The sequence below is a fragment of the Mirounga leonina genome, unplaced genomic scaffold (assembly GCF_011800145.1).
Source record: "Mirounga leonina isolate KUSES-001 unplaced genomic scaffold, KU_Mleo_1.0 Mir_94, whole genome shotgun sequence".
NCBI classification, from domain to species: Eukaryota; Metazoa; Chordata; class Mammalia; order Carnivora; family Phocidae; genus Mirounga; species Mirounga leonina.
In genome coordinates this window covers 44,019,975-44,045,197 of record NW_023270855.1, presented here as the reverse complement: position 1 = coordinate 44,045,197, position 25,223 = coordinate 44,019,975, and the positions used below count along the sequence as shown (strand labels likewise).

Below are 25,223 nucleotides of genomic sequence, written 5' to 3'. Positions count from 1 at the left end.
CTCGATCCCAGGACCCCGGGATCATGACCTGAGCCGAAGGCAGACCGACTGAGCCACCCAGGTGCCCCTTTATTTTAGAATTTTAGAACTCAAACAAAGCAGTGCATGCAGGGGCTTTATAGAAGAGTAGACAGTGTAAGTAAGCAAGAAAATCCATAGCTTCTGAAATCCTACTTTCCAGTTATCACTTGAGAAATTGTGTTCGTCTGTGTAATTATTATTTTTTTTAAAGATTTTATTCATTTATTTGAGAGAGAATGAGCTAGAGAGAGCATGAGAGGGGGGAGGGTCAGAGGGAGAAGCAGATTCCCTGCCGAGCAGGGAGCCCCATGCGGGACTCGATCCCGGGACTCCAGGATCATGACCTGAGCCGAAGGCAGTCGCTTAACCAACTGAGCCACCCAGGCGCCCCGTCTGTGTAATTATTTTTTAGTTAAAGATAAAACCAGGGAAATATTTAGTAAAGTGTGACATCCATAAAAAGATGTCCCCTGCATCCCACCCCTCCCCCCAAGTTAGTTTTTCAAAAGGATACAGGTCTCACCTTGGCAGAGGGACAGTGTTGCTTACTAGAAACTGATCTCTCGGGCCACGGAATGTGTCCGGACAAGGTGGGAATGACCTGGGAGGCCTCCACCCACGTGGAGGGTAGTGAGGCAAAAGTCCTTGGAGATGGGATGTGGAGTCTGCCGTCCCCCTCATGAGCCGAGCAGAGCCGCCTCAGGCTGTGTCGGGCCCGTCCCTGGTGTCGGCTCTCTGCATGGGCTCTAGCAGCTTCCTTTCCTGCCCAGGCTGGTGAATAGGAGCCACCCCAGCGGCTTCCTGCGAAGGGATTTTCAGGAATTCTCTACCACCCACCCCCGTGACCTTCTGTCCTTCCCTCCGATACACTAATCTGTGTTTTGCGCCTGGTAACCTCTAGCTCCTCCCTCGCCATGGGGCGAAAAGGAAGGTTACCGATGCTCTGACTGCTTGGTTTTACTTCAGTACCAATGAGATCTTAGTCCGTGTGTTCCCCACGGCGTCTGTTTGTGCTCTTATTTGCAGCTCCGAATGACAAGCTTTGTCCCGTTGAGGATTCTGGGACCAGGGGGTGGGGGGTGGGAGGAGTGGGGCTGGTCCCCAAAGTTATGTGACGCAGATGCGTCAGTCCTGACGGACTGGGATGTACCGTGGTGTCAGGACTGGAATTGGAGGTGCGCTGCAGGTGGCGTGGGGGGAAGCGGCTTAAACAAACCAGGCTTTTGGGGTTTTATCATCCAAGAGTCCTGATGTCAGAAGAAAGTATCCCAATAAGGATACGTTAGGGTAAGTTTTTAGAATTTCATGTCCATTGCCCCGTGAGGCTCCCCAGCACGGCTGCTTGGCCCATGGAAGCCAGCTAGACCGAAACGCCAGTCTTTCTCGTAGCCTAGTCTCGGGAGTGTCGCCCCATCACGTCTGCCGTTCTCTGTGGGTTCGAAACCAGTCAGTGGATCCAGCTCATGCGAGGGGAGGGAAGGGACCACACGGGGGCACGAGCGCCAGGAGGTGGGCATCCCTGGGGCCATCTTAGAAGTTGGCCGCCTTAGCCAGTGAGGAGCGAGACTCCGGGCTGGTGCCCCGAGAGCCCGGTGGCCTCCTGCCAGGCGGGGCAGCTTAGGCCAGGACCGACGGGTTCTGGTCACCTAACTCCGCGTGGCAGACTAGCTGCAGCAGCGCAGAACAGCGATACCATGTTCTGCTCACAAAACCCTGCAGTCTGGGCAGGGCCTCGCGGGCATCGCTCATCTCTGCTGCACTTGGCACTGGCCGGGTGGCTCCGAGGCCGGGGCCCTCCGTCACCAGCCGCTTGCTCTCACCTGGGAGGGGGCGGGCGGCAGGGGAGAAGGGAGAGCGAGGAAGTGGAAGCAGGAGGGGGTGGGGAGGCAGGAGGAGGCGACAGACACGGCAGTGTGCGAGGACCTCCCCGCTGTTGCCCGGCTCCGGGCTCCCTGCCCTCCGGGGAAGGAGCGCTAGGGGGGAAGGCGCCGTGCCGTAGAAGCTCAGTACCTCGGCTCAGTCTAAAGCTTCGCCGCTGCCCTCCGTCCTGTGCTTTAGGGGCCCGTAACAGAATGGGGGCGATCAAGCCCTGCCCCTGCGGAGGCCCGTGTTCTTCCCAGGGCCACCCCTGCGTCCTCGCAGAGGGGTTAGCACGGGCCTTGCTTGCTCGTCTTGCTTCACATTTCCCCGCACGCCTTACTGGTCGAGTACATCCGTGGATCCCTGGACAGGCGTGTCGCTGTGTGCGCACTCAGCTTGGTGTTTCTCCTCCGTGGTGGTGGTCCCAGCTGTCGTCCCTTCCTGCCAGTCTCTTTATAGTGAATGAATTTACGACAGTCTCCGTGTTCATCCGGACTTAGAGATCACGCTTCTCTTTTTATCCGGTCTGGTCCGGTCTGATGCTGATGGACATTTCGGTGGTTTCTGGTTGGTAGCTCTTGCACTCCGTACGGCTGCGCGCCTTCCCCACGCCTCCTGGCTCACGTGGGAGTGTGTTTCTCCCTGTTCTCTGCCCGGAAATATACAAGAATAACATGAAATCGTGTTCTAAATGGCTTGTGCCATTTATATGCCCAGTGGCTCCCCGTGACTACCAACGCTCGGTATGCCAGACTTCCTAATTTTTTCATCTGGGAGGTATAAAGTGGTATCTCATTCTGGCATTTCTCCAATCCGTGATGAGCCTGAGCATCTTTTCGTCATTCTTTTTTTGGTCTTCGGTGTTCCCGTTCTGTGCGTTGTTGAGGTCTTCTGCCAGTTTCTGTTAGACTGTCTGTCCTTCTTGATTTGTTGTAAACTTCTTTGTATTCTAGAGAGTTGTTTGTTGGTTATATGTGCTATATAAATCTTCTCCCACAGATCGTGCAGGGCAGGGCCCCCATGTCAAACCCGCAGTGGGATTCTGTTGCTCTTTGAAGAAAATCTAAGCCCCTTGCCTGGCCCACAAGGCCTTACTGACCTGACCCTGCCCACTCCTCCAAGCCCCCCTCCAATCACTCTCCCCATTCCAACCACTGGCCTCCTTTCTGCTCTTTCTCACCTCAGGGCCTTTGCACGTGCTGTTGCCTCTGCCTAGACAGACATTCTGTCCTCAAAGCTCCTCCTCGACCACCTGACTGAAGTAATATCCCTCTCACACCATCCCTCGACCCATTTCTTGCCTTCTTAGAAACGATCACATTCTGTACTCATTTGTTACCCATGATCGTCACTCTTCCCTCCCAGAATGTAAGTGCCATGAAGGCCAGGGACCGTGTCTGTTCTGTTCAGCACCGTCCCCAGCACCTACCCCGGGACTGGTTTGTAATGCAGTTGGTGCTCTCAATGAAGGCTGGTACTATGCAGGGCCACGGTCAGGAAGAGAGGTGGTGCCCATGTCTGATACTGGTCAGGACATTCTGGTTAAGAATTTCCTATTTGTCGATAACGTTTTGACCTTACAAGTGTTTGTTTAAATCTGTTATTTATTTTTCTTCCCCTGACTAATGTCGAGTAGAAACTGATGGGGGGGTTAATTCTCTGCCCCAGCTCTCCTGTCAAGTAGAACAGCCACAGATTAATCTTTCTACGGAACTTGGGCAGAGGTCGAACAGAGTAGTTTGCACATGGCCCCTCTGCCCCTAGGACAGTTGTAAGGACACACTCACGCCTACTGCGGTTTCTTGTGGCCTCAGCCAGAGAGAGACCCTGAAACAGGCAGGCTGCCCAGGACACCTCTCAGCGGGGTTGAGAAGATTCTGAGCTCACACCCTGTTTTATACCCAGCAAGGGAGACATAATTTTTCTGACTTTTCTTAGGGAATCTAACCATCACGTGAGGGTCTTTGTACACCGACCGCATCAGTGGGCTTCACTGGCTCTATGGGGGAGACATGGGGAAGGTGACAGAAACAAGACGCTGGGTGGATCCTCCTTTATTGGCCATGTTTTGCGAATCGGCTCGTCTGTTTACATAATGAAGGGAAATCTTGTGTGAAGAGAGAGCTCTTAAAACCACAGCCAGGGGCGCCTGGGTGGCTCAGTCGGTTGGGCAACTGCCTTTGGCTCAGGTCATGATCCCAGGGTCCTGGGATCGAGTCCCACGTCGGGCTCCCTGCTCTGCAGGGAGCCTGCTTCTCCCTCTCCCACTCCCCCTGCTTGAGTTCCCTTTCTCGCTGTGTCTCTCTCTGTCAAATAAATAAATAAAATCTTTAAAACAAACAAACAAACAAAAAAAACCACAGCCAGTACATGACCAAAAACCTACAGATACACTTGTGTAGGGTTTTATTTATGAGGACAATTGCTAAAAACCCAGCTGTTTCCCTCCCTGATTGCGTAGAGCAAAGCCAAGGGCCATTATGCCTCCAGCATTAATAGAAAGCTCCCTGGAGCCCGCGATCTGGCCGTGGCATCCTGGTGACTGTTACGTGGACAGGGATGGAACGTCCCTTTTCTCCCTCCAGCCCTCCGGGAGGAGGGTGGACGAACACCAGATGACCACTTTCGTGCAGTACCTAGAAAACGGTCAACCAAGGATTTTTTGAGACAGGACTTAACTACGGGTTCAAGAGGATGCTTGAGAACTATTCTGCTCTTCATGAAGTTCACAGAACCAGAATAAAACTGAATCAAAACCCGAGGCCTTTTCATCTCGAGCACATTATTCTAGAACAGCGTGATTTCATCTGTCCGACTTTGGGGCGCAAAAATTATTCTGCAGAAGTGGCTTTTCCATACAGTTGAAGGGCTCAAAAATGCTTTCTAACGTTTCAAGGTCATTTTTGATGTAAATATTCCTAAATGCACGACCCATCGTGGGGCCCTGGCCCTCGGGTTTGGCTGGCTCCGGGCGGGGCCTGGGTGGGCACGGGGCGATGTCAAGGCTCGCTCACAGGTGGTTCGGATGGGCGGCCAGGGGTAGAAGCAGTGACGCGGTAACTGAATACAGGAATGAGTTAGGGCAGTGTTGGCCTCTACGGTCCTGAGGATACTTGGCATTTGGGGCTGACACCCCTGCTGATGCCGGACCCCAGGAGGGGCGGCCAGGGTTGTTAAGACCGTGACCGTGCCTGTGGGCTCGGCGGGGGGGTCCTCTCTGTAGGGATTCAGGAACCGTGTATTTGTGCCCTGTATTTGACATGGAGTGCGCCCAACTCTTCAAGCCCTGGTAGGTAAGGTTTGTCGACACTGAACTCTCTGATGAGAAATCAGAGGACTGGGTACTTGTGGTTAGTAAATGCTGGTGCACACATTTTAAAGGCAGGCGACCTTTTTATAACTGGCCGTGAGGTGAAGCTGCGAAATATTGGTAAGATGGCTATAAAAAAGGCAGAAGTCCTTCCTAATGCCTATTTTTGTTATATAGGACACTTAGATCATGAAAACGAAGTAGAGAAAAAACAAAAAACCTCCAACTGATGTCCCACACGAGTGTTTAAGTGTCTTCGAAGATGTTTGTACGAATCTACCCAAAGAAACGTCCCTGAATCCTGTATGTCGGGGAAGCACGGAATGTTAGGGTAGGAAGGGGCCGGATCCGCTTAGGGATAACCTTGACCTACTTATTGTGGTTAAAAAAAAGACAGGAGACGTGGGCACGGTGCACTGATGCTATATCATAAATATGGTGTCTTCAGTTACAAGAGGCTCTGTTTGAGTTGCATACACTCTAGAAAACTTATGTACAAATAATTTAAAATGGATTGTAAGTGATGTTCATGGTCTTTGCTCTAACGAGTTGGCCACCATGTCCAAATATAACACCTTCTATGGGAAAGTTGGATTTACTTTCACCCTGGACGTGGTTCTGGCATCTTTTCCAACACCCCGGGATAGGGGCCGTCTGCACGGACTGCTCAGGTGGTTTGGGGTTGCGTACTGTAATTGGGAGGACCGGGCCTGGACCCGCTGTAAGAGATGTCAGATCACAGAAGTGACCCCCTCGGTGGACCCCAACAAAGGCCTCCCTGCTGCGTGGCCAGTCTTGTTAGTGAAGAACACAGCAGTTGCGTATTCACTGTGACTCAAAAAAAAAAAAGAGAGACTTGATTTCACACCAGTGACATTCAGATCTGTCATCTCAGGCACTTGAAAAAAACCTCTTTTCCAACCGATCTAAAAAAACAATTGCCCTCTGATATTTTGGGATTTCTTCAGAAGGAAAAAACCACTTAAATTTTATTCCGTAAAAATTATAGTCAAATTTCAGCTCACAGTGTGTCCTAATCCTAGGACTTCCCTAGAGTCAAGAAAGTGATTGTCTTCAAGACTGGCCTCGAAAAGCCCGCATTTCTAGTGACCAGGAGGCAGCACGGGGCGACCTTGGGGGGACGCAGAGGGGAGCAGGGCCCACTCCGCGGGCGGGGTGTGGGTCCTCCCGAGGGAGCCGTCTTCCTCCACAATTCTCGATGGACTCAGGAAGACGACGGGCTGAGTATTTCTGGAGCAAATATTTTTACAAGCAGCCAAAGGAGATGCCGCCTGTAAATCGTAGCTGCAGGGCAGGGAGCAGCCGACCACGCACGGTCTCTCGGTCTCTCGGAAGCCCAGTCCTCAGGCCACGGGGGGCGTGTCTCCCCGCTTGAGGCAGCGCCCCATGAAAGTCCCCAGGGCCACCAGGGGGATGCACATGATGGAGGAGGCCACCAGCAGCCCGATGACGGCCAGGGCGTATGGGGGGTAATCCTTGGTCACAAGCTGACCCTGAAAGGAGAAACGGAGGGTCGGCAGGAGGGGCCGCGGCAGGCCGCGCGTGGCTTGGCGGAGAGGCTGCGTGCGGTGGGGGTGTCTGGGGCCACCTGGTTCTGCAGCTCACTAGCAAGTGTGCTGGGCAGACTGGTCCCCCTTGCCTTTGCCCTCTTCCGTACACCTCACCCATCGCGCGTACCGCTACCCTTCAAGAGTCACCACAAGAATCATCAAGGGCCTTCCACTTGAGGTGCCGTTCGGGGCCCCTACATGGAAGGGGGCTAACCTCAGCCCAGTGCTGCCCAACAGAACCTTCTGGGAGGGTAGGAATGTTCCGTATCGGTGTTGTCCAACATGGCAGCCGCAGCCACAGGGCGCTACTGAGCACTTGAAATGTGGCCCGTGAGAGTGAAGAACTGAATTTTAATTTTGATTGAGTTGTAATGAACTTAAATGTGAATAGCCTCAGGTGGCTGTTGGCTACCATCTTGAATGCACAGCCCTAGTCAGGAGAAGGCTTGATGAGCCTCTGGATTTAGTTGCTGGATGTTTCCCTGAATGCACACGCATTAAAGCTGATGAGAAATGAGGCCAAAAAGCCCACAAAGGCCACCTTTCCATGAGGGAGCCACGGAACAGCTCTGTCCAGGGGAAGCGGGTGTTTGCTGTCAACCAAGTGTGGTTTGTAAACCAAAACGCTGCTTAGAGTGTGGTGTGGGAAACCCGCCCACAGACTTTGGGTTGCTCATCTCTTCCCTTTTTTTGTTCTGTCCTGACCAGTGCAGAAACTGGGGAGGGGAGGGGTGACATTTAGAAGCTGTTGTAGCAATTCGACAGCTTCGTCTTGTGTCTGTTGAATATGATAAGTAATTGGAGCTTGTAGTCTATAGATCTTTTTCTCATTTCACTTTTCAAGTGGTTCCCTGTCCTTGCATCTTACAAAAGTATCAGGCTGCTATGGATTGGGGAAGACTCCCCGGTCCCCCGGCCACGGCTGGAGAGGCCCAGCGGCTGGAACCAGGGGTGGGGCGCCTCCGGCCGCCGTCGGTCATGTTCGCTATGAAAGCGCATCTGTGTAGGGACAGCCCGGGCTGGCTGTTGAGACTCTGACACACTGTCCTTCTGCCCTGAGCGAGCCTGTTCTGTCCCAGCCGCACACGGAGCCGGGCCCTGCCGGGATGCGGCACCCCGCTGCTAACAGGGTCCCCTCAGGCCCCTGCGGTGTCCCTTCCAGGGCTCAGGGGCCTGGCCCTCCAGGCTCGCTCTGCCTTCCCCGAGGAGGCCTAATGGGCAGAGGTTAGAGGGCCTGGGATGGAGGAGGAGGAGGAAGAGAGTGCTGCCCGGGCTGGGAACGAGCGCCGTGCAGGAGACCTTCTCCCGGCCTCCAGGAAAGGCCCCCTGGGAAGTTCTGGAGGGAATCCTACTCACTTTACTGGAGCACCTGTCGAAAAACCAAAGCTCACTTCTGCTGCCCTGGGCTGAGTGTTTTTCAGTACCTGGGTGATGTTTCCGCGTCATGACAAATAACCTGCCCACACCAGGGAAATGGGTCTTTGGTTTCAACAAACGTAAAGCCGGGGCTTGAGAGCGAGCCTGGGGGCCCTGAGACGGAGGGTACCTGGGAGGCGTCCCAGGCTTGGTACTGCAGGGTCCCCGTGAGGATGTAGTCACTCAGGTAGAAGACAAAGAGGCTGATGATGAGCAGTGGGCTCACGCCGGCCCACATGGCCTTCCAGTACCAGTTCAGGGTGCGGCCAGTCATGGCCTTAAGGTCACCTTCAAACCTATTTGGAAAATGGGGAGAAAGTCTGGATTACCCATGCTGTTGGGGCGAGGGGGGCTCCGGCTTTCATATCCCTTTATCCCTTTGCTTAGGAAGATTCTGTTCTGTGCACCACCGATGATCACCTCTCCGGGGTCCCTCTCTGATGCCTTCTGGGGAGAGGGTGTGGGGTGGGGAGGGGAGAGGAGCTGAGGCTGCCACAGAGCAGGGTAGCAAACCAGGGGGCCGCTTTCCATGGTGGGAGAAGTAAGCATGGAGAGGGGCGGGGTGGGTGGGCTGAGGCGAGATGGTCACCAGCTGCAGCCATGGCCACTTGCCACACTTGGGCCTGGGGCTTGTCCCACAGAAGCCTGCAGACCTCCAGCTGCTGCTGACCTGGCTGGACCCTGGGTTCCAGGCCACGAAGGCTCCTGTGCTTAATGTGAATACCTGGGATTTTCAAGATGACACGTTCTTTTGTCCTTTCACATCCCCTGTCCCCTCCCATTCCCCCCCCCCCCTTCCTGGATAGAGAAAGGCTGGGAGAGCTAGCTGGCTGCCGAAGAAAGGGTGACATGGCACTGTTGCTCGGCGGTCACTAGATGGTGCTGTCCCCTGGGCCAGCAGAGGGACTGCCCTCTCCCGGCCATTCCCGGATCCTGCCCCTTACATTACAAACTCTGCCAGACACCTTCAGTTTCTTCCTCCCTCCGGCCCTCACCACTTAGCACCCCGCCCTTTGCATGGACTTGTGTCCCTTCTCTAGCACCTCCCCTGGGCCCTGCCTTCTGGTCCTCTTTCCTCAACCTTCTCTCTTCCTGGGAAACACCTACCGTCGCAGGGGACCGATCTGTTTCTCCCTCTAGACTGCCATTTCCTAGGTGACCGACTTGTCCCGGTGAACCCAGGACGTCCCCAGTGTTAACACCGAATGTCCCACATCCCGGGAAACCCCTCGGTCCCAAGAAAACAGGGAGAATGAGTCACTCTAACCCCAATGTCCTCGATAGGTAGCAAATGGGAGGGACGGATACAAAAGTCTTTCTTGACCAAAAACGTTTTGGAAGTGCTACACATTATACCCCCTTTTTGAGATTCACAATGGTCTTCAAGGCTCCAAGAAGTCCTATAGAAAAGAAATGTTGGTTTTGTTTAACTTGTGATGTCCCGAAATTATTTGATCACGGAAGTCCCTTGGTGTGACAGCAGACCCCAGAGCTTCCAGGGACACGGTGGGAAACGTGGCTCAGCGGGTCTGGTTTCTAGAGTTATGGCTGGTCCTCCCCATTCCCACCACCCTCCAAACCAGTTGGGAGGATCAGAAAAGACTGAGGGTGGGGGGCAGCACGTGACACACCTTTGTAATCGGCTCACCTCTGAGCAGTGCTTCCCACAGTGTAATGTGCCTCGGGCCCCTCCCATGTTAGAAGGTAGGATCTGAGTCAGTGGGCCTGGGCGGCCCGAGATCCCCCCGCATTTTCAACAAGTTCCCTGATGATGCTGAGGTTGCTACTCTGGGACCACACCTGGGGCAGCAAGGCTCTCTAGACCAGTGGTTCTCCGACTGAGCTCCCCTGACACCCCCGGCAACTCCTTAGCAACGTGAGTCCTTGGGCTGCTCTCGGCACCTACGTAATCGGAGCCCTGGGGTGAGGCCCAGCGGTCAGTGTCAGAACTGGCCCTCCACGCTCGAGTTTGGGAGCCGCTCTAGACCCCTGGTCTCAGCCCAGCGGCACATTGCATTATCTGGGGAGATTTAAAACATTCCAGTGCTGTATCGTGCCCTGGGACCGGGAACCTGACATCCTGAATTTGCCACATTTTCTAGGGTGTATCAGCTGGACTTTGGTCAGCATGTTGGAAAAATACTGATGTTTACCGATGCTCAGAGTGTCTAGTGCCTGGAGGCACGGTTCCCTGCCTCAGTGAGCCGCTGCAGGGTCAACAGGCGAACATCCTATAATAAAAAGTAAAAATACAGAAAGCGGAGAGAGGAGATACTGGTTGAAGGTGGGAATGAGGCAGAGAATTAGCTGGGCAAAGGGAAAAGCAATGCCAAGCTGGAAGAGAAAAGTGAAGCGCACGTACGAAGGGGCCGCTTTCTTTGTGGGCGTGGCCGTTGTGGGCGTGGCCTTCGTGGGCACGTCCCCCCGGCGGGTGTCGGGGGCGGGGCCTCCTCACCTCCGCAGCCCGTACACGTAACACACGGCGATGGTCTCCACCAGGACGATGAGCAGCAGGGACAGTGTGGCAGCGTAGTCATTGAATATGTCGAACCAGTAGTTGCCGGCCTCCATGGTGAACACCAGGCCGATGACACAGTTGACGAGGCACACCAGACCTGGGGCCACAAGACCACACGCTCACCTGCCTGAGACGCCCACCGGTTCAGCCAGTTTCCTGTGCCCCAGCTGAGCCACAGACCCCAAGGGGACTCGGCCATGGACTGGCCTTTCTGTCTGTGTATGCCACAGGTGTGTGTGTTCGGGGGGCAACAGTGGTGTCCCAAGGAGTGTGTCTGCACAAGTCACTGATATCAATTCAGGGAGCTGTCCTGCGGGGGGCGTCAAGCTCAGTGGAAAAGAGAAAGATGTGGGCACTGCTGTCTGGGGGAAGGTGGGGGTCCCACCCTGCTGGTGGGTCTGGTGATGCTGTTTACCCCAACAACTTAGCCTCTGAGCTTACGGGAGGTGAATCGGGGCACCCATTTCAGGACCTCCTAGAGAGGACTCACATCTGGCCAGAAGAGGGAGCAGGGAGGGGAGGGGAAGACAGGAATGTTCACCCAGCTCCCACTATACCTGCCCCTGGCATGTGTCATGTATGGGCTCCAATAGCCTGGGGAGCCCCCTTTCACAGACGGGAAACCCAAGGCTCAGAGAGGAACTTGCCCAACATCCCACAGCATGGAAGTGGTGGAGTTGGGATTCAGATGGAGGCCCTTCTGCCTCCAGAGCCCAGGTTCCTGTCCAAGTCTCCACTGGCTGACTCCCCCAGGGGCCCCACGAAGTATTTGACTCTCAAGCTCCCACCTGCCCCTCCCACTGCCACACCATGTCCCACCAGTCACCAAGCCCCCGTGCCATCTTGCGGGGACACACCAGGAGAAGGGGCTACGTGCTGGCTGGGGGCTAACGGCACACATCAGGCAGCTACAGAGACCAGGTGCGAGGAGCGATGCTCAGTGCTCGAGGGCTCTGACAAAGGGTGAGCAGCTCTACCTGGCTGGTCAGGACTTTAAGGGGATGGGATGGGAGCTGGGTGGGATTCGGGCTGGGAGAAGGGGCGTTGTAGATGTGGTGGGATGGCGTCATTGTGGGCAGGGGTCGGAGCCACTGGGTACCCCAGACACCGCCAGGTGGGATGATGGAGCAGATGGATGGTGGTGTGAAGCAGGGAGGGGGTGGTTAGAAATACAGGTTCCTTCCCTAGCAACCCAAATGCCCCCCAGCGTGGATGGTCTTATAGGGGATCTTTTATCACGCAGGCGGGAAAGGGGCAGACTGACGGCCACTGGCACTAACGGGGTGGACCGCCCAGAGTTTGGTGAAGACAAGAGACACAGAGAGCACAGACGGTGTGATTTCATTTATATGAAGTTCAAGAGTGGGAAAAACAATCCTAAAGTGGTAGCAGTCAGAGCGAGGTGGCTTCTGGGGTTGGGGGCATACTGACTGGGAAGGGGTGGGGAGAGACTCTTGGGGGTGCTGGAAATGCTCTGCATCTTGACTTAGGTGGTGGTTACTTGGGTGGAAACATGTAAAAATCATTGAGATTGTGTTTAAGAAATGTACATGTTATAATTGTTATACTTCATTTGAAACAAAGACCAAGGCAGATTCCCTCCTAGCCTGAAGAGTTTTGAGCCCCATGTTGGTGGGTTTGGCCTTCCCCAAGGCTGGGTGGCCACCGAGCTTCCCTGTGATGGAGAACCAGAGGCACGGGAGAGTCATGCGCACCAGTCCCAGATGGCCCCGAGGAGGAGAGACCACGGCAGGCCCGCCGGAAGGTGGCCACCTTGATGAGCACAGAGCTCCTCCATCTGCTTGCGCCCCAGGCCCGGCCCTCCCTGAGCCCCACCTCCCCCACGGATGGGCCCACTCACCGGAGATGGCCTCCTTGGGCAGGTGGCTGGAGATGACCTTGTTGTCGGTCAGAGGCGTGAGGATGGCCGCCGTGTTCCCCAGCATGCTCCCAATGCCCAGCATCAGCAGCATGAAGAAGTAGAGCACCGACCACAGCTGGGACACCTCCATGTTTTTAATGGCCTCGGTATAGACGATGAAAGACAGGCCAGTGCCCTGGACCGCCTGCCCGTGGTAAGAAGACAGCAGTTACACCCCCAAGGGGCTTGGGACTCCTTAAGCACACCCGATGCGAAGCAACTTGGGGGACCTGGGAGGTGGCCAGGAGAAGCCACATGGTGAGGTTGGGTTTGCCATCCGCACACCGGCCCCTCGGGCTTAGCGGGGCTCGGTAGAAGTGTGAGCTGTCAGGAGCCCGTATTTGCAAAGTGTGAGGAGACATTTCAGTCATTTCGGAACACTGAGCTCCCCTCTCTGGCGCCAACTCACATCCACTCTGGACAAAATACAGTCAAACAAGGTTTGGATAATTTCTGCTTCCAGTATCATGACCACCGAGGCGTTCTGAGGCCTCAGTGGCTGGGAGGCAAGGTGGGCGAGTGGAGCCACGGGAGCTGGGAGGGCGGGGTTGCTCTGTGGCCAGATCCACGGAGGATACCACTGTGGTGGGGATTCGACTTGTGGAAACAGAGCCTGGAGCTCCTGCTTTAAGACAAACCCTCCAAGAGGGTTGAAAGAGGTCTTAGGTTTGGGGGGGGGGGGGCCCTGGCTACCAGCCACAGAAGCAAGCCCTCTCTTGGGTCAAGCTCCCCCAATTTAGACCCGAGGGACCACCAGGGAGGATCAAGCAGCGAGCTTGCGAACAGATTTATAAACCCATAAGAAGACAAGCTCCTAAGGAAAGAATCAGTGGGAATAATTCCCCAAGATGGCAGATGTTGGTTAGATTGGCAGATTCATGGCAGACCAATAAGCTTAGTGGGATTCGCCGGCTCTGGGTGCAGACAATAGGGGGTGATCTTTTGCAGAGAATTTACAAACAGTAATGAAACCTGCTAAAATTGGCTTGCTTTTTATCGTTATTATGAGCCAACAAATTCTCGACAGTGCCAATGACAAAACAGACTGCCGTCACTCTCCTGCTCAAGGCCACCCCTAAAACAGCTATGTACGACCTTTTCCAAGAAGCAGAAGATAAAATTGCCAAGATAAACATATCACAAGAATCTATTAGCATGAAAAGCAAATTTGAGGGAAAAAAATCGTGTCTAACAAATTATTGAACCGAAAGGCTCCATCAACAGCTAAATGCCACTTGGAGCTGAAGAGAAAATTAGGGAACTGGTAGGCATATCCCAGGAACGGATCCATGATGAAGAAAAAAAAAGATAAGAAGTTGGGAAAAGATAAAAGAGAAATGAGTGGACACGCAGGGTGGGATGCGAAGGTCTGGAAGGAATTCTGAGCAGAGACACGGAAGTACAGGCAATGATTAAGAGGTAACGGGTATGAATTTTCCAGAACTGATAAAGACACATGGATCCGTGGATCCAGGAAGCCCAACCTCACCCAAGCCACATTGGATAAATAAAAAATATATCCGCGCTTAGGTGGCCGAGGCCAGAGTCCACAGGAAGGGCACAGAGAAATCAGAGCAAAAGCACTGGGCAGCTGAGTGCTTCCAAGAAGGACAGGACATTTCAGGAGCAACAGTGGAAGCCAGAATCCCATGGCAAACATCTCTGAAGTGTCCAGAGATGATAACTGTTAACCTGGAATGTTCCACGCGGGGGAGACAGTCTTTCAAAAGAGTGGACTGAATATCGACATTGCATACAGACAATACCCAAGGAAATTTATCATCAAGAAACAGGTGCTGTATACCTGAAATGAATATAGCCCTGTAATTATACTGGGATTAAAATTAAAGGGGTAAAAAAACAAGCTGCTCTAAAGGAATGCATTTTAAGGGAGAAAACAATCCTGGGAGATGTCTGGGGTGCCGGAGGAAATGGTGAACAGGTAAAAAGGCAAACACTCGGGGAAAGACAAACGCTGAGGAAAAGACAGAAGCGGACAGAGATGGTATTTAAAACTAGAGGGACGAGATGAACGGGCACTACGGTCTTTGTTCTGTTTGGGTGGGAAGTCAAGATCCTGTTGAACCGCAGATTTGGTTGAGTTAAATAGGCATGGGACAAATTTGGGAGGGGAAATTTGCTACATCAGTTCCAAACAGCAGAGATCCCAGCATGACCGTGACAGAAACAGCTCCAGGCCCCGGGATCCTCAAATGTGGCACCCACAGATGGACTCGGGAGGACAAAAGTTAATGACAAAGGCCTCCCGTTGGGTATGAACCGGCAGGTCCCCCCACCCCCGCACACTCACAGCGGCCTAGGCATTTGCAAGGAAGGTGTCACTACCTCTGGGAAATGACACACAGGTTGAACACTAAGGCTGACTGCAGAATCCTCCTCGGCTTGCACTTGTCCCTGTGGGCAGCTCTCGGCGGAGGGAAGCAAGCGGAGACCTGGCCCGCGCCTTACCGTGGCCAGCTCTGACTGCAAGCTGCAGTTTTTCATTTGCGGGAGCACCTCGCTGTATTTGTCGGGGAAGGTGGACTCTAGGTAGCCCTTCACCTGCTCCAGGTTGCTGGCTGTCAGAAAGCCATCTTCCAGGTCAAAAGAATTGGTCAGCAGCAGAATCACCCTGCAGAGCAGAGCACCAGATGGACCTTCGATGATTAGAAAGGCCACGGTCACGGAACCCTCTTGAAGCCTGGATGCTGGAGGTCCCTCCCCTCTGATCGGGCAAGGTCTCGCCAACAAAGGGACTCTGTTGATCAGTGACCAGTGACCTTTTAAAGTTTGCCGGCGGCGGGGGGGTTTGAATGGCTTTGCAGGAGCCTCAAGTAGGACCGGGGATGAGAAACCAACCCACCCAGCTCGGCCACGTTCACATCCGGGCCAGCACTGTCCGACAGAATGTTTGTGATGATGGGAATATTCCGTGTCGGTGCTGCCCAGTGCGGCCCCCACCAACCACGGGGGGCTGCTGAGTGCTTGAATGTGGCGAGTCTGACTGAGAAACCCACTTGAATTCATTTACAGGTAAATGGAAATCAGTTTAAAAAAAATTTAATTCATTGACTTAATTTAACTTAAAATCACAACTGCTTCAATTGATTAAAATTTAATCAACTGATTAGATTTTTAAAAATTAATTATGTGAATCCATCCCCATTTCAATCTGTCAGTAGCCACGTGTGGCTAGTGACTCCCGCACGGGACTGGATCAGGTTTGTCGTGATTTGGGTAAGGGGAAGGGGGCAGAGAGCAGATTCCGGGCTCTCCGCGGCTCACCCAGGGAGCGCTCGGTTACTTCCGAGGTCAGGGAGACACCGAAGAAACCAAGGCCTGTCTGTTGCACTGCCCTCAGCCCTTAGGCAGGGGTGCCCGGGTTGGGGCCCCGGATGGAGGGCTGCACAGCCGCTGCCTCTCGCCCCTCGCCTTCCCGGCGCCCACCTCTTCCCGGGCGGCCCTGGGAGCCTGGGGGACGCGCCCCCACCCGACGCCTGGGGCTCATACGGACGGCCCCCTGGGGCGGGCTTACTTGTTCAAGCAGCTCTCGTAGTTGAAGGTGGCCTTGAAGCCGTAGATGGAGAAGGTCACGATGCTGGCGAAGACGGAGGTGGAGCTGTTGATGAGGGACACAATGATGGCGTGCTTCTGGCAGTCGTTGGACGGCTCGTTGTAGCTGGCGAAGGCGATCAGGCTGCCGAAGCCCAGGCCCAGGGAGAAGAAGATCTGCGTGGCCGCATTGATCCAGGCCTTGGGGTTGGCCAGCTGCTCTAGCTGCAAAGCCAGGCAGGGGACGGGGCTGCTGAACCAAGCCTGTGACCCACTGGCAGGGGCAGGAGGCCCGGCGAGGGGGACCGAGCGTGCCTGTGCCCCCCCCAACCCCCGCAGGAGCCCAGCCACTCCCCAGGAGCCCGCAGCATGGGCTCACGTCCCATCCTCCACAGCGCCTTTCCCCGCAGACGTGTGCAATTGAAAAGAGCAGGGTGAAGTGATTTAAGACATTGGGGGCCATCTGGAATGTGGGGGGGCATCTCGGCGGGGGGGGCGCTGCCACAGTCATTTTGTTTCCAGATTTGCTAAATGAAGAACCTGTTTGTCCCAAAATCGGTAGTGCCCCCCGCCCCCCGCACCATTTCCACACACCCTGCCGATGGATGAGCATTGGCCGTGGGGTGCAGGGGAGTGGTGGGCTGGGGAGGGATCACAGGATACCCTGCGGAGTGTGGATTCACCCCTGTAGGGAAAGGGGTGCGTGGAGGTGCACAGGCAGGAGAGAGAGAAGTGGCTGGATGATAAATCACATAGTCCACAGGCTGCCAGGAGGGTGCGAGGTGAGAGTGGGGGCCAGGAGGCCAGACATGGGGCTCGGGTAGCAGTCGGTTGGGGTGCAGGGAGGACGAGGAGGATGGGTGGACAAAAGACTCAGTGTCCCCAGAACGAACAGGGCTTGGGGCCGGCCTGGCTGAGGAGGTGACCCAGCACCCATAGGTAACCCACACTGCTCCCTCAGCCTGGTGGGCTCCCACCCACCTCCCTGGGTCTCCCCCTCTTTACACCCACCCTGGAAGACGGCAGGTCCCCCTCCCTCCAGCCTGTACCTTGGGCGTGAACATGTACGCCAGGCCGTTGGTGGCTCCGTGGAGCGTGAGGCCCCTGACCAGGTAGACGACGAGCACACAGTAAGGCAGCAACGCGGTGAAGTATACCACCTGCGGGTACCAGAGGGCATCAGAGGGCAGCGTCAGCCTCCAGGAGACCTGCCGCCAGCCACCACCGGGCCCCTTTGTCCCTGGGACAGACCCCTAGGGGGTGGTCCCCACAGAACATTCCCCCGTCTCAGGCGTTCAGGCTACTGACGGCTGGAAAGGCAGGACTACTGGTTCTGAGTTTGGGCTGGGAGCTGGGGTGCTGGGATGCCTCTGCCCACCTCTGTAACCACCAGGAAATCTGCATCAGTAGGACCAGAGGAAAATGGGTACGAGGCCTCTGTCTTCCACCCTCCCTTCGACAGGACCTTACTCCAGAAAGGATTTGAGTATACCTAGCACGTCGCTATTTTTAACTGCTAGATGAGAGACCGTGTGAGTGATCCAGTAAGATGAGCCCAGAAGGAAAGGCAGCCCACAGGATGTGTGTGTGAGGGCTAGACCATTTGGGAGCAACTTCTTTCCTCTCTGAGCTTCCTAGCGGCCCCAGCCCTGCAGAAAGCACTGTCACTCACACCTTTAATATCGTCTTTAGAAGGCAAAAAAAAAAAAAAAAGAAAAAAAACCCCCCAAAACCCCCAAAACCACCACCACCACCACCACCAAAAAACCAAAAAACCCCTCAGGGGCTTGGAGCAAGGGCATGTCTCTCCAGAACTGAGACCTGAGAGAAATCTGGCCATGAGGGCTCCTGGATGAGAAGTGATGATGTTGGTGTGGGGACCATGTTCCTATCGGAAATACGACAGATACTCAATGATCTGATTTTTTTTATGAAAGGCTTCCCTCTCACGGTCTTTAAAACTGCCCATGAACGGAATTTTTGTTCAACCAAATCTTTTCCTGCTGACACGCATCACAAGCTCGACGACGTTTTGTCCTTGGTTTCCGTGGTGGTGTTGGCAGCCGTCCACACTCCGGGCCTGCTAACTCTACTAACGGTAACTCTCCCACGGCCGTCAAACAGGGACCTGCAGGTGCACGTGTGTCCATCCGGGCCCGGCGCTTTGTCTCTCAATCGACTCATATGGGCACCAGAGCCTCTTTATGTAAAGCACAGAAATATTTTGCAAAATTCTCTTGGCGAAAGCTGTTGGCTTGAAGGTTGGGTCCTCCTGTGAGACATCTGGTTGGAGGCCCGTGTCCAGGTGGGCTTGGACTGGATCGCACTAGGCCCTCTATTCCTCTATTCCTGCTGAGGTGTGGCATCATTGGTGGCCTCCCTGGAAACTTCCAGGGCCACCAGAGGACCGGTTCATGCCCTCTCACCCCGGGGGACAGCAGGCAGAGGTGGCGCATGTCTCTTACCACTGATTCTTCACTGAGGTCGTTGTACTCAAGGAATCAAGCCGGCTGATTTGACAAGAAAATAATCGAGGAGCGAGATGGAGACAAATGAGGACAAGGACATCGGGCATGAGCTTAAGAACATTGAGGGCAACTGGAGAGGGATAACCAATGTCCATAACCGGTGGACACTTAGGGGATACTGAGGCAGGCCCTTGGAACTTCCCTCCTTCCCCTCAGGTCAGTAAGTTTCCTGGAAGGCTCTCTGGGCTCACTTCTCCCCCATCAGGGAAGCTGGACATGTGACCCAGCCTACACCATCGGGAGAAACCATTTCTGACCCATCTATGACATCTCTTGGAGTGTGTGTTGGGGGGGAGCAGATTCCAAGAGAAGAAGTCAGGAAACAGTACACAGTTTTTAACAGAATTACTCCCCCGTAAATGAAGCTGTTGGGGTACTTCTGCATGGAGAGGGGGTGTGGCTTGAGCAGAGGAAATAGTAAGAATAAATAAGAGTTCATGGCATGACATGACCTCATTTCGCACATTTATAAATGATCTCGAAAGAGATGGCCTCATTAAATCTCCAGGTTTACAGATGCTGCCCTCAGACCTTTTGTCACGTGCATAATAATCTGGCAAAGACAAATCGCAAAAAACATTTTTTTTATGAGCATAAAATACGAGCCAAACTTCAAGATGGGATGGAATGAGTAGCTGCCAGGCTCTAAGTTCTTCCAGAGAAGATTCACTAGTCCCTCAGCTTGGCCATGGGATAGGCCCAGTGCTGGGGACATCACAGGGTACCTAAAATATCACGAGTAGTTCTGGTCTTGCTGCCTCAAGAGAAACACGGTGGGGTTGGAGGAGGTGACCCAGGTGGTCAAGAGGATGAGGACAGGTGGCCTCAGGACCTTCGGAAGGGAAAAGCTGGGATGAATCATGCCACGAAAGGCACGGAGAGAGCAAACAGAGGTAGCTCACCAGACCAAGAGGACGGGGAGTCTTAGGGGCAAAGCTGGGTCTGCCCCGGCTCTGCCCTCACTGGTTGGTGCCCTTGGGTAGGTCCCTCTGCCCCTCAATGCCTCACGGGAGTGGGATAATGAACTCTACTATGAAGGGCTCCCGCAAGACGGAGACAAGGTGCAAGCCCAACCCACAGGGGATCGGCTAGGACGAGTGCCCGAGTATGAGGACGGGGAGCACCCCGGGGTGGAGGCGGAGGGCATCTGCTGCAGCTCCAGAAAGATGCCAGGTGCTGCAGAGCCTGCGGGAACACGTCCTCCATCGGGCAGATTAAAGAGCATCTCAGCGCCCCCCTGCAGGAGAATAAACCTGGGGATGCACTAAGGAGAGAAGGTTCATCAGTCAGGCCGGACAGCTCTGCAGGGTCATGGACAGCAGCCGAGAGCAAAGGTTCTCAGACTCGGCTGCAGATTAGAATCACCTGGGGGCGCTTTTACCACCCGGATGCTCAGGTTCCTCCCCACACTCATGACCCCGGGACCTCCCGGGGGCAAGGAGGACTGAGACATCAGAGTTCTAGAAGTTCTCCGGATGACACTGATGTGCAGCTAAGTTGGAGGGCCAGTGGCTAGGGCGTCTTGGGGACATCTCCAGGGAAGGGAAAACTCACTGCCTAGTTGCTTGGTGCCCCTTGGGTGGTATGGATGTGGGGCTGGCTGGCGCAGGAATGCTCATCTTTTTAGGGAGGGGGAAAGTCCTCCTTTCAAGATTGCAACTTCAAGCACCACTGTCTGGTGGCCTGCTAGGTGATTCGTGTCCGTACCCTCCTCCCCAGCCCAGCTTCCCCCCGCCCCCATTGGCACTGCCCAGGCCCGGGCAGAGGCTCTGCTGTCCCCACCTTGCCGGTGGACTCGGTGCCCCGCAGGATGCACAGGTACACCACCAGCCAGGCCAGGATGAGGCAGAGCGCCGGCTCCCACTGCACGTGCCCACTGTCCTGGATGGACGGGGAGATGTTGAGGGTTTTCCTGTACCAGAAGTACTGCGTGGAGGATGCCTTCTCACACTCCTCGTCATAGCCCGTGTGGTTGTCATTCAGCGGGCACACGGACCACGGCAGGGGATCCTTTGGGGGATCAAAAGAAGCATTATACAGACCAGTGAGGGCTGAGGCTGGAGGGCTGAGTGGGAAGGATGGGAATGGCCCTGAGAAGGGGCTTGGGGGGGGTGGTGGGGGAGAAGGGCGCTGGTCCCCAAAGGACAGGTGGCCTGATAGCTGAAGGCAGACAGGGAACGGGAGGGCTGGTCAGGGGCACAGAAAGGGCTTGCGGGGTGGGAGAGAGGCGGCCCGAAGGCTTCACATGCTCCACACTTCAACAAACAGGTGTTTGTTGAGGATTACCTAGCTCTGTCATGGCTCCAAGAGACTGGACCAAACGGACAATGGCCAGACCATCTATGACAGTAGAACCCACAACCTCTGCAGCGAGGAGCCCAGGGGACTCCAGCCACAGTGTCTGCAGGAATGCAGCCTCTGGGTCAGGCTGGGGTCTTTGCATCTGCATTTCTAATAGCCCCTGGTGCTACTGTCGGGGAAGGTCAGACAGGAGGCTGGGAAGCCCAGGTAGTGGGATGGACAGGAGCAGGGCCCCTGAAGCCAGGCTGCCGGTGTCTATGCTTGGCCCAGAGCAAGTGTGAGTGAGTGTCTGCGGCTGGTCCTATCCTGATGTGAACACGGACGAGGGCTCCAGAGCAGAGGGACTGAGGGTGAATGACGGAATGAATGGACAGTCCAGTGATTTTCAGGAATCGCTGGTCCTCGAACTTCTGAGAGTTAGAAAAATGGGTCTCATTTCTTGAGACAACCTTATCTTCATCTTTGGAAGGTCGTCAAATTATTCTGATTTTGTTAGAACAAGACACATTGCTTCCACCTTTGGAAAACTGTCTTTATGAGTATACAGATCTGTAATGCCGGTGATGTGTATGGCAGCTCTTTAGTTGGGGTGCTGTTGTTCAGTGCACAACCTGCCCAGATGTACATGACAGATCTGCACAGAGGAGGAGGAATCGTCACCAGAGTGGAGAGTAAGAGGAGCTACTGTTTCCGCCCATAAGGTGGAGGAGAGGCAGGGCTGTGGAGTCAGGGAGAAGATGAGGGGCTGCAACTAAGCTCAGAGCAGAGAGTCCTTCCTGTCAAGGATGTACACAGGGCATTTGCGGTGACCGGGTAGGGCTGACTGGGTAGCCAGAGTGGGGTGTGGATGTAGTATCTTCCGAGTGTAAATGCCAAGTCCCGATTATAGAAGTCATTCACCCAAGCATTCCTTGGGGTGCCAAAGATTCAAGGCTGTGCCCCAGTACTCCAGACAGTGGCCCCACAAGTTGGGGTTAGTCCACAGTGCATGGCCAGCCCTGCCTTGCTTTTGGAACTTGGGGACAATGTCTGTCCTGTGAAGGCCTGGTTCAGGGGCAAAGGGTGGGGCATCTGCCCAGTGACCTTCTGTCTGAGACGGAGGGGGGCTGCTGGAGGGCAAGAGGGGGCAGTGGGCGGGGGGTCCCCCAGAGTGAAGGGCAGGCACTGAGGAAAAGCAGTGCGCACGGGCGGCAGAAGGGAAGACTCCTCTTGGCTTGGAGACAAAGAGCACCTCAGCGAGGAATCGGGGTTCTCTCTTCTCTACGATTTTCAGCCCCCTCTCACGTGCTACCATGAACGTCAGCTGTGGCCATCATCAGAAATACATGTTTAAAATGTTTCTCTTTGGGAGTAGCCCCTAGTCCTTCTAGGAGAACTCTGGTCTGTGGGGAAAAGTGGGGGCTCGGCCTGGAGTTGGAAAGCTGGAAGGACAAGTGACCAGAGCAGGGAGGGGGTGGGGGGGTGAATCAGAGGAGAAGGAAGGGGCCTCCTCCCGTCTTGCTGGGTTGGGGGAATCCCTCCCCATTGGCTCTCTCCATACATTCTCCAGGGCTGGCACTCAATATTTTGTGAGGGGTGGCGGGAGGGGCGGGTCACATCTTTCAGAGAGAACCCAGGGAAAGCCAGAAACCTGCGCCCCAGAAACACGGACCCACACGCACGCGCGCACACACACCATGGCAGGGGCCCGTGGAGGCCAGGCTCTGCTTGGCGTGGGGTGCTCAGCCTCCCCACCTCCCCAGCCCCCTGCCCTCCCAAGGCTGCCCCCTGGGGGTGGCTCCCGCTCCGGCCTGGGCCGGCTCACCTGGAAGGAGTGGAAGAGGTACCAGAAGGCCCAGGCGTTGATGATGTTATAGTACGTGGACAGGAAGAAGGACACCACCACGCTGGCCAGGCCTGTGAGGAGGCAGAGGGGCGCTGAGGCCCGGCCTGGGTCCGCCGGCCGGGACGCGCCTGGGTGACTGCCCCAGGAGAGCAAACCTCCTCCTCCGACAGCTTTGAGGGAGGGCCAGCCATGACCGGGCGCCTGCGGGCCCTCTCTAAGGGCCGGTCCGTCCCTGCAAACTCACTCCCCGGCTTTGCCGAGGCCGAGGCCATGTCTGCCACCCCTCGGTGCCAGGTGCAATCCGAGCACTTGATGGGCTTTAGGTCTTCGTGACAACGTGGTCACGGGGGCGTCATTACCTGCCCTTCCCGGAGGAGAAAACGAGGCACAGAGATTGCCCGAGAGCGCCGGGCTACGATGTGGCAGACGTGGACTCAGCACGGAGCGTGAGCGGCCTGCTGAGCCTGCCCAGCGCCACCCCGATGCTTCCCCCCGGGGCTCCCCCGAAGTGGGGTCCCTTGTGTCCAGCCCTGCCTCATGGCGGCAGGGAGCGGGGGCATGGGGCTGGGTGTCAGGAGGCGAGGGGACGGGTCGGCCAGCCCCCCAGAGCCACTGTGCGCGTCTCCACCCAACCCCACCCCGTGGGACATCGCGTGGGGGGTCTGCAGTCCGCCCCAGTGCAAGTATTTATACCACCGGCCTCGGTGAACGCTACCGCCAGGCCCTCCCTACCGCAGCCCTCCTCGAGGGCTGGTGGTTAAACATTCGCCCGCACCCCTGCTTGGCACAAGCATCCGGTATCTTTCCTATTAGGCAGCAAATGCCACCTCAGAGAAGCCCTTTGTGATTGATTATGTGGGCAGATTGTAAAGCCACACGCCTCCTTGTTAAAAATTAACAGCCCGGGCGCCTGGGTGGCTCAGTTGGTTAAGTGACTGCCTTTGGCTCAGGTCATGATCCCAGGGTCCTGGGATCGAGCCCCACATCGGGCTCCTGGCTCCGCGGGAAGCCTGCTTCTCCCTCTCCCACTCCCCCTGCTTGTGTTCCTGCTCTCGCTGTCTCTGTCTCTGTCAAATAAATAAAATCTAAAAAAAAAAAAAATTAACAGCCCTTCAAGATGAGGAGGCAGTTGGGGTTTAGAGATGATTCGGGAGGCCACGGACGTGTACGTCCTCCTTGCTCCTGAAACACCCTCTGCTTCCCTGCCTGCCTTCCTGTCTGGGGGCGGGAGGGTGGAGCAGAAGAGATGGTGGCCAGTGTGGCCCAAAGTTCCTCCCGCTGCTCCCAGGCAGCCCTGCAACGTGAGGGTTGTGCGGGGCAGGTTAACCATCTCTGAGCGGTGCCCGGGACACCAGCTCCAAGTGGCTCGGCGGGGGGGCCGTGCAGCCTCTGGCTCTGTGCACCGGCGGTATGAACGGCGCCCCGCGGCCTCTCAGTGCTGTGACAAAGCTCGCCTGGGCTCATGAGCATCCGTCGTACAGGCTGGCACCCGGCACCGAGGAGGTGCTCACGGACAGGGAGACGTTGTTACTAGTAAGTGGCAGGGAGCAGTTAGCTAGGTGAGTTCCCAGAGTGGTAGCCGGCTGGGACGTTGCGTTATAGCCCCTCGGCTGGGCAGCTAGTTCCCTTTTACAAAAGAGCAAACTGAGGCCCAGAGAAGAGAAGCAATGTGGCACCAGCTGCCCAGCGCGTGTGCATCCCCGCTTTCTCGCTGGCCTGTGGCTAAGAAGTCCAGCCCCTCCCAGCCGGCATGCGGGGGCACCACCTCCCGGGCCGTGTGTCCACCCATCCAGGGGCTTTCTCTTAGGCCTTGCGCTTGCTCCTTGGCCCCAGCTGCTCTGCCAGTGGGCTCCCACCCCCAGCCCCTGCTGCATCCCGGACAGGGGTCCAGGTGGCCAAGGACGAGAGAGGACCCACTTACCAACACCACCAAGGTAGGGGCTGATGGTCCTCCAGGCACCGATGCTGCCCTGCCGCATGCGCTGCCCCACTGCCAGCTCCAGGTACAGGAGAGGCATGCCCTCTACCATCAGCATCACGATGTAGGGCACCAGGAAGCTCCCTGCGGGCATCCAGAGCCAAGAGCAGGCCGTCACTGACGGGTATTACTCTGGAGCCCACATAACCTCCATGCACATGTCCTTCCATCCACCCTCCCTTCCTTCCTTCAGTCTTGCCACGTATCCATTCATCCTTCTACCTTTCCACCCACCCATCCTCCCACCTTTCCATCCATCCTCCATCCATCTGCCTTCACTCTCTTCCATCTTGTTCCACAACCCACTGTTCTTTCTTTCCTCTCACCCATCTGTCATCCATCCATCTGTGTTCTTCCATTTGTCCATCAATCCACCCATCCATCCATCCACCCACCCACCTATCCATCCATCCGTCTATTCA

General features: G+C 55.5%; 1 protein-coding gene across 2 annotated transcripts in view; it reads right to left on the bottom strand.

Moving 5' to 3' along the window:
- Positions 1-6,540: 6,540 nt before the first annotated feature.
- SLC6A20 (solute carrier family 6 member 20) overlaps positions 6,541-25,223 on the bottom strand; it is a 30,182-nt gene continuing 11,499 nt past the window's right edge. Inside the window, exons 2-11 of one of the 2 annotated variants that reach the window (XM_034997324.1) lie at positions 24,745-24,885; positions 22,803-22,894; positions 20,480-20,707; positions 17,219-17,329; positions 16,153-16,394; positions 15,087-15,249; positions 12,558-12,762; positions 10,634-10,793; positions 8,309-8,474; positions 6,541-6,705 (exon numbers count right to left, since the gene is read on the bottom strand). In XM_034997324.1, coding sequence (XP_034853215.1) covers positions 6,556-6,705; positions 8,309-8,474; positions 10,634-10,793; positions 12,558-12,762; positions 15,087-15,249; positions 16,153-16,394; positions 17,219-17,329; positions 20,480-20,707; positions 22,803-22,894; positions 24,745-24,885 — 1,658 coding nt within the window. In that variant the 3' untranslated portion in view covers positions 6,541-6,555. The remainder of the gene's footprint in view (positions 6,706-8,308; positions 8,475-10,633; positions 10,794-12,557; positions 12,763-15,086; positions 15,250-16,152; positions 16,395-17,218; positions 17,330-20,479; positions 20,708-22,802; positions 22,895-24,744; positions 24,886-25,223) is intronic. The other variant, XM_034997326.1, reaches the window with a different exon arrangement.